The sequence below is a fragment of the Myotis lucifugus genome, unplaced genomic scaffold (assembly GCF_000147115.1).
Source record: "Myotis lucifugus unplaced genomic scaffold, Myoluc2.0 scaffold_611, whole genome shotgun sequence".
In the NCBI taxonomy this organism is placed as follows: domain Eukaryota; kingdom Metazoa; phylum Chordata; class Mammalia; order Chiroptera; family Vespertilionidae; genus Myotis; species Myotis lucifugus.
The window spans coordinates 290,291-299,246 of record NW_005871659.1 but is presented as its reverse complement, the minus strand read 5'-3'; the positions used below and the strand labels follow the sequence as shown (position 1 = coordinate 299,246).

At 43.1% G+C, this 8,956-nt stretch overlaps 1 protein-coding gene across 1 annotated transcript in view; it reads left to right on the top strand.

Moving 5' to 3' along the window:
* EGF (epidermal growth factor) overlaps nt 1-7,928 on the top strand; it is an 82,986-nt gene extending 75,058 nt beyond the window's left edge. The window contains exons 22-24 of the mRNA XM_014447088.2: nt 1,552-1,666; nt 4,812-4,917; nt 6,791-7,928. Coding sequence (XP_014302574.1) covers nt 1,552-1,666; nt 4,812-4,917; nt 6,791-7,041 — 472 coding nt within the window. The 3' untranslated portion in view covers nt 7,042-7,928. The remainder of the gene's footprint in view (nt 1-1,551; nt 1,667-4,811; nt 4,918-6,790) is intronic.
* The last annotated feature ends 1,028 nt before the right edge of the window (nt 7,929-8,956 follow it).

Below are 8,956 nucleotides of genomic sequence, written 5' to 3'. Positions count from 1 at the left end.
CATAATCTAGATTTCCTGGAACAACAGGAAGTATTCTGTGACAAACTGTAACTCTGTCGTGTTGGAATTGATTCCATTAGCCACTTGCTTCATGCCTTTGCTTAATGCCTTTGCTTAAAAATAATAAGCCCACAACCTTTCCTGGATGGAAGCCTCGGTTACAGCGAATTCGCAGCTCCTGAGATGGGGCTTTCACAGCAGCGCCTACCTTCCTGCTGCCCTTGCTCAGACGCCCAGGCAGACCTATCGGACACAGGGTGCCCTACTACACGGAATTAGGCTGCGGCAGGCCCAAGACGGTGTGCTGCTTTGGACTCCCGGGGCTGGCTGGTGGTCTGCACCACTGCATTTCCTCACCCGCACCCCCCCCCCCTTCACTCTATGGCTGCTCCGTACATCATACACCCCTCTCTCCCCCTTGGGAGGTGCTGCTTTGAGGACAGGGATCTCACCTTAGTTCTAGATCTCCCTTCCTTCCCCTCCCTCCAGTGCATGACACCATGCATTATAGAGACTTTCTTTCCCCCTAGTGCATGACACCATGCATTGTACAGACTCCTTTTCCCCCCAGAGCAGCGGTTCTCAACCTGTGGGTCACGACCCCTTTGGCGGTCGAATGACCCTTTCACAGGGGTCGCCTAAGACCATCCTGCCTATCAGATATTTACATTACGATTCATAACAGTAGCAACATTACAGTTATGAAGTAGCAACGAAAATAATTTTATGGTTGGGTCACAACATGAGGAACTGTATTTAAAGGGCCAGAAGGTTGAGAACCACTGCCCTAGAGCATGACACCATGCATTGTATAGACTCAGTGCTAAATTTTTTTCAGCCAAAGACATATTTATAAAACTGAATTTGGAGGTAGGAGGCCTAGTCTATTTCCTGGCTTGGCAGCTATGATACGATGTGCTCTTGGGCCTCCACTCCCCGTGTTCTTGCCTGTAATGCCTGTGAGCAGGAGGCCACAGTGAGCCAGTGGAAGGAGCCGAGGCGTCATGTGACTGTGACCAGCCCCTGGGCTGCCCTAGTTAGCGGGGTGCCTTGGGTGGTCACACTGTCTTCCGGCCCCACTGGCTTCACTTATGAAATGGAGCTGATATAGTGTGTCACGCGACTGCTGTGAAACTATTTCCGTAGACTGCCCTCCTCCCCACCAAAGTGTAGATCCGTTAAGGTAGAGATGTTTTGTTGTTGTTTTGGGGGGTTGCTATATCTCCAGTCCTAGGACGGTGCCTAGGATGTAGTTAGTATTCAATAAATTCATGGCTCCCTCCCCATTTCCATTTTACGCCACCCTCCCACCCCACCCCCACCCCCATCTCACAGCACCTTGGAAAAAGTGAAACATCATCTGGAAAGTTCTGCAGAAAGTAAGGCCTTAAAAACCCCAAGTTGTCTTTCTAGTTTTCTTAATGTTTCATCTCCCCCATGCATTTTAAGTACCTAAATTGCAGTAGCAAACGTAGTCATCCCTGACCATCCCTGAGTGGGCTACTGTTTTGTGTTGTGTTGAGATGGTCTCACATTTTGGTTTGATTGCAGGACTCAGAAGCTGCTATCGAAAAATCCAAAAAACCCTTACGAAGACTCGAACAGAGATGTGAGCGCCAGGCCTGCAGATGGAGAGGCTGGGATGTCCCCTGGCCCCCAACCTTGGGTAATGTGACCAAAGTGCATGAAGCAAGAAATTGGCTTTGTATTAATCCCAGCTCAGTTTTTCTTGTTCTTCTGAGTTCAGAGAGACTGGAAGCTGATCTAGCTTCCAGCGGGTGTTAATGTGATAGCCAACACCACAATAACTGGGCGGGGGGGGGGGGGGGGGGGGTCAGGGTCCTGGTTGGGCTGCGGGGACTCTGCCCTAAAGTAAAGTAATCCAACAGGCTACAGTAGTGCCATACTTTAATTGCACAAGAAACTTACGGAACCTTTCTTTCGATCATGCAGTTTTTTCCTATAACGTGGATTTTGATGTGTATATGAAAAGTCTTTCCCAATTGTAGGAGATCCTCTTCAGATGGATGTCTTAGAAACCCAAGGTTATTTTCCTAATTGTCTGCCTATTTCTTTCCTCACAAACATTTTAAATCCCTGAACTGAAGCAGCAAAATAGTTGCCAGGCTTAGCAAATAAAAAATACGGTCCACCTAGTTCAATTCATACTAATACTGAAAGTTCAAATTTAAATTCAAATTTAACCAGGTGTCCTATATTTTATCTGGCAACCCTATGGATTCAAGTTCAAAATGCTTCCCAGATGACCCACTTCAGTAATTGTTCTTCGAACACTAGAGGGCAGCCTTGAGACAGGCTAAACGTTTGAAACTTGGTATTTTTGTTCCCAGAAACCTGTCAGAGATGACTTGACTGGTTCACTGTGTGCTGTTGGTATTATTGGTGGGAAAGATTGTGGAAGAGGCTGGAATATATGGCAGGTCCATGGGGGATTGAAACCTGTGGGCAAACAGGGAAACGTTTATTAGGAGAGCTCATGGAGAGGCAAAGGCACATTTTGGAGCCCTTCCCATATCACTTTGCCCGTTTCCCTGCCTCCACCTCATGTGCATTCCCGGAGGATAGCTTTCCTGCAGTTACGCTTTTGACCGCTAAGTGGTCATCTGCCCAGCCTATACTATTATCCAGCGTATACTGATTTTGTGGTTGAACCTGAGTATAGAAATACAATTAGAAATGTGGGTTCTAGCCTGACTGACCCTCACAGCAAATGGAGGTCTAACTTTCAGCAGGTCACGTACCCCTGCCTCCTCTTCAGGACACCAAGGGGTTTGCGTTCGATGAGCTTTAAGATTCCTCTGTCTCTAGAGATTCCGTAAGTGTGTGATTCTGGGTGCACTTTGCTATAGAACGTCCTCAGTTCTTCGAGGCCTTGTGACTTCTAAGTCCACAGGTTGCACTTGTCAGTCTATATGGTATTTCGTTCAGGTTTTGAGTAGCAAGTTTAATTCACCTGACTTAACTCAGGGAGAGAAGGAGATACAATCAGTGTGTATCTTTTTAAGAAATCAAAAACACTTGCCGTTGCCATGAGCAGCTTGTTGTCATGAGCAGCTTGTTGATTGCTGGACGAGTGGGGGCGGGGGGGGCGGGGGGGGGGCGGAACGGGGGCTCCAAAACTCAGTCGCCCTCACCAGATATCAATGAGAGCGGGACAGAGCTGAGCACGCAAATGAGGAGGAGCAGCTGCAGAAACAAATCTGGTTCTGTCAGCTGCCATCCATGTCTCAGCCCAGGATTCAGAGACCTATGTTCTGCTCACAGAGGGACATGTGGTTGGAAATTTTGCAGTGCAGAAGGCTGAGTTTTGACTGGAGCCGGAAATAATGGGCATACCCCCATAACAGTGGGTCACATATTGATTTTGCAAAATGTTGCTTCAGGGAGTCCATTCATGACGAGGAGAGGGATTAGTGTTGTGGGAAATCTATACTAATAAAAGGGTAATATGCTAATTAGACCGGATCGACCGGACATCTTCCGGATGTCTGACTTCCTTCCGGACAAAGCCATGGTGGCGGGGGCCAAGGCAGAGGCAGTTAGGGGCGATCAGGCCGGCAGGGGAGCAAGCAGTTAGGGGCGAGATCAGGCTGGCAGGGGAGGGCAGTTGGGGGCGATCAGGCCGGCAGGCGAGCAGTTAGGAGCCAGCGGTCCTGGATTGTGAGAGGGATGTCCGACTGCTGGTTTAGGCCCGATCCCTGTGGGGTCCCAGATTGGAGAGGGTGCAAGCCAGGCTGAGGGACACCCCCACCCCCTGTGCACAAATTTCGTGCACCAGCCTCTAGTAAGAGAATAGAAACACGTGTTCAGGGGATCCACTCTTCCATGATCAACATTTCTCTCCCGAATCAACTCCACTCATCATTCCTTTCTATACTTTTCTCAAAACCTGAGCAAGGTTTTTCCATTCCCTTTTCCTCCTTGTATTTCTGAGTTATGGGCTTCTTCTTATGTAGGGCTCATTTCTGAACCAATGGAGCTTGATTAGCCAAAACCTTGGGCAGTCCCTCCTCTGAGTCACTGATCCGTAAGGAAGGACTTTGCCAAACTGCATCCTTTATTCTGGGGCCTGAGGTCACTTCTTTTCTTTCCTTTTATCATTGATCTATTTTAATATTCAGTGTATGAGGTGTGAATGTGAGCCAGTGAACTCTGATCAGCCCCCATTGCAAGTGCCACACCAATTGTGGATAATACAAATAATAACAGAAATAATCATTTTCTTGCCCAAAAGAAATGTTATTTTCTGTGCCTGCCTTTTAGAATTCTGGTTCCCACACTGTTCAACCATGGAAAAGCATTTGGTGGATTCCTGCAAATAGTAATTGCACTCTTAGTTACTACTACCCATGCATGACTCCAATTACTCAGAACTTGGTAGCATAGTTAAATGAATTTTATTAACTGCACACACACGTTTGAAAAGTTGGAGCACATCTTATAGGAGATATTATTTTTTCTGGCCTATTGTCAATGCTTAGAACACTTATGGATTCTTCGGTTGATTACAGTAAAGCATGACCCAAAACTTGGGATTCTGGAATTAGGATAGATCGTTCAGTAAAGATATTGATAGGGCCTGGTTGCTTTAATAGAGAGTAACATCAAGTTTCAAATTGAACTAAACTTCTCATTAATTAGCCAGAGAAATAAATTTGACAGGACCTTTCCTTCAGCTTTCAACTTCCATAGTATGAACATGAGAAGCCGTAGCCTCTGATTTCATGTATGTGAGATAATTTATGAATTATAACGATGTTCTCTCTCTCCCTCCCTTTTATTCTCTGCAGTTTGTGGTTCTAAAGGAACACCAGAATCTCGGGGATGGGAATCAACCTGTGGTCCCCCAGGACGGCCAGGCAGCAGATGTTGGCCAGTTTACCTCCCTGGAGTCTGGTGAATGGTTATCTTTACCTTCCTCCTGAATGTTTTTCTGGATGTGATAAGTGTCATTTAAGCCCAGAAGCAAGAGTTAAATTGGATAAGCTATGTGAGCCGCTGGCTGTATTGGAATGCCACTGAGCTTCAGAGAAAGATATTTGGCCTGGATTCCTGTCTTAGATGTGAGGTTACCATGGTCTCAAAACTGGTCACATACAGTCTGCTAGGTCACTTTGAGCAAGCGCACGATGAGTTGACTCATTTTGAGTTAGGTTGGGTTTTGAGGTCATTCTTGGGGTTTGGGTTTGTATTTGTAGTTGTCGTTATAGTTCCAGTGACATTGTCAATGGATCTAAGAAAATGTGTTCCATGTTCTAGAAGGAAAGGTTCCTGTACATTTAGGTTAATCAGGGGTTTCTCCCAGGGAATGGGGAATATTCAAGTCTTATCAGGGCTAGCCTTCAGCTGTAAGCTTGGACATCTAGGAAGTCCATCCAAGCCACTGGGAGAGGGGCCACAAATCAATCCAGGTCCTCAGGCTGTTCAGGAACTCAACCCGCCTCAGGTAGAAATGGCGTTAGATATGCGTTGACATAATGCCTTTGACAAGAGTTGTATTATGATCAACTTCTGGGGTTTCAGTCTCAGATATCAAAGTTCTGTTTCATAACTCAGAGAACAAGGCTGAATATACTTTGTATCATAAGCTTTGAGAAAGGTTCAGAGAACCTTGGAGCCAACAAAAACAGTTCCTCTGCTAGCGTTTCAGCTGCACTTACATTTTCTGATATTTGCCCTTCACAAATATGCTTATTACCATGCTCTCCTCCTCAGATTTCCTTGTAGAGAGAACATAGGCTTCTTATTTTTTAAAACTTACTCTAAACTTACCTCTCATACATATGTTGCCATGGAACCCAATTCAGTTGAACTTTACTTCATAATATCCAGAGGAACACCCTGGATATTAAGGTACACTTAGGAATTGACAATTAAAATTATGGTAAATATTATCATGCTGTATGCACTGTTCCCAGTGTTGTTGCCTGGATAATGAAAACATTCATCATTTTCAAAAGTTGCTTTGATTTTGTTGTTATTCGTAGCATTATTAGAAAGTAATGGAATATCTTATAGTTACATTCTACTTTTTCTTGAAGAGCTAAAAATACAGAATTCTTTGTTATAAAGGTAATCTACTCTAGAGGCACATATATTATACTTTTGTAAGTTAACCAATAGCACAATGATTTGGCCATAATATGGTTAAACTCAGGAAAGAGCTAAGGACTCAGCTGAGTACTCAGGAATAGATTAGAATATTTCTCTTTTGGGTCACTCTATTGCAAACAGCTTGAGCCATTCTGCATGCCACTCACACAACTGTCTCCTAATATCATGTCCAGCTGTCTCATAAATCAAGATTGGGACTTTCCTAATCCCTCCTCTGCTCCTGGAAAACCTATTAAAATCACAGGCTGTGCCAGTGGCGCACCCATAGAACCATATTCATTGACCTCAGCCAACATCAGTGGGTGCAGGCCCAGTGGGAAGCACCACGAGAGGGTCAGAGCACCATGCGAGGGGATAGGAATGCAAGTGCGTTCACAGCCTGAGCTCTCGCCTCAAGTCACTTATGGTCCAGACAGGGAGAGAGGAAATACACAGGGAAAGTGAAAGAGCAATCTCAGGTAGCATAGTCCTTTGAATCATCTCAACCAACCAAAAGTATTTTAATTTTTAAAGCATTGGGTCTTGAATGGTTCAGGAATGGGCTCATTTTGTGCCACAGTTTAGATCTAGTCTCCAACCACTCTATTAAGATATCTCTTGCTGGAGATTGTGCATGATGTGAATTCTAAAATTTCTTTCTTTTTTTATTGTATAGGGTCAGTGCAACCGACACTGTGGAGGAAGGAGCCCCAGATGTGTGTGGGCACAGCGTACGGCGGCTGCGTTCCACCACCCAGTGATAATGGCTCTGGCCCCCAGAGGATGGAGGGTAGCTTTCCTCTCCCCTCCTCTGGGGCACAGCCCAAGGCTGTGGGGGTGGAGAAGCCCCATTCTCTCTGGTCGGCTAACCCATCCTGGCAACCAAGGGCCCCGGATCCACCACACCAAGTGGAGCCGACTCAGTGAAAACTGGAAGTTGAAGAAGAACACACTGTACATGTGGACGGTAAAACTTTGTTTCAAAAAGAAGAGGGAAAGAAAATACACATCTGACTCCTCAATCTCTACAACCAATCACCTGCTCAGCATCCTGGAAGCAAATATGAACTGTGTTTTTGCTTCTTCCTTCAAGTAGTCCTGCTCCGGATTTTCACATCAGAGTAACTGGGAGAACCACTAGATAACTCATTAGAATCCAAATGGGGACAGTGTTGCTTTATAAATTGTGTGGTCTTCAATAATCAATACAGATAGATTCTTTTTCCCCTGCAGCCCCAGAAGAAATCTGGGGTTGAAGCAGGCAATCACACAGGTTTGGCCAGTTATAATGTAATTGGACAGAACATTTAGCGCAATCTCATGAAATGGTTAGAATATTAAAATTACTGTTATGATACATTGCAGGCATTTAATTTATCACTCTTTAACTTACCCATGCTGGTAATTTTGAGAACGAATTATGATAAATTAATGAAAGATGTACTCATTTAGAATCTGATTTCCTCAGAATTGGATGACTTATTTTTCTATCTTAAAATCTTTAAATGAAAATGTTACCCAACAGACCTCGGTGTTTCTTAGGCATTTCTCTCCTCTCCCCCTCAGAAGTTTTTTCTAATGAAAATGATAAATTTGCCCTTTATGTGTTTGCACAAAATTTTACTTATTTTCAAATGTGAGATTGTAAGCAAATTGCCAGATTTATTTTCATTATGAACAGCAATTGATTTCTTCTAATTATTTAAATAAAATCACTGTAAAACATAAACACTGTATTGTATACCTGGTTAAATAATAGGTTACAGTCTGTGGGCATGTTAGAGTTGAATCAAAGTGATTCGCTAAGCTTGCTATTGTTACTCCTTTAGAAAAATTAAAATTTCTTTAACTTTATAAATTTTCACAAGGTTTTCTAAATAAGTATCATTCTTGCAGTCCAGGCATCGTTAGTACAATGACACAACCTAACACAGGAACTGGATGTTGTTCAGGGCTTTGGATTGTTTAGTTCCCACATTAACTAGTCTTTGTTCTTTTTTGTTTCTTTGTTTCTTTTTTTTTTTTCAATTCTTTGGACTTTGGTTATACAAGAAGTCAGCATAAAAATGAATTTATGTACATCTTTTCAAGTGGATAGCCCTTAGAAACTTTGCTAAAGATTGGTGGTGGGGAGGATAACTTATGTTAGCTACATATTCAGTATGACCCTTTTCCCACTTAATTTAGATTTTTCTCTATTTGGTTTTGCTTTAATTAGTAGTTTGAATGAGAAAACCTGTCTTATTTCTGAGTGAATTGACCTCAGAAGAACAATAGTCATAATTTCACCAGTTATGGGAAAATTATATTCCTAAGTGTGAATATTTTTTTCTTTCAAAAATGAGCATTTTTGGAGCTTTGTGGGTTTAGATTACTTTTTAAAAATTTTTTAACCCCTCATTCTTTTAGGATTTCAAAGATAACTAAAGAGATGATATAAGACCACAATTAGTCATAACATAGTGTTATATTTGAACCAGAAAATCCCTGTTTCTTTTGAGCTTTTCAATGAATGTGATACTTCATGAACTGGGATCCTGGCAAATCTTTGACCAGGTTCTAACCCCAGCTCCATCACAGATCAGAGTAAACAAACGGCTTTCTATCCTTTAGTCAACAAATCACCATGGAGTTGTAGCTTCCTTTCTTGTGGCATCCCATCTCTACCAGAAATACCCTCCTTTAAACATTTAGTTTTAGAAAGAACATTTTCATCTAAGATATTTGATTTGCATTGTTTCCAGACTGAATAGCCTTAGATCCTGTCATTCATAATCTCATTGTGCATAGTGCCTGATAGAGATTCTATTTGACTAAATGTCACCCACCACATTTACAATGA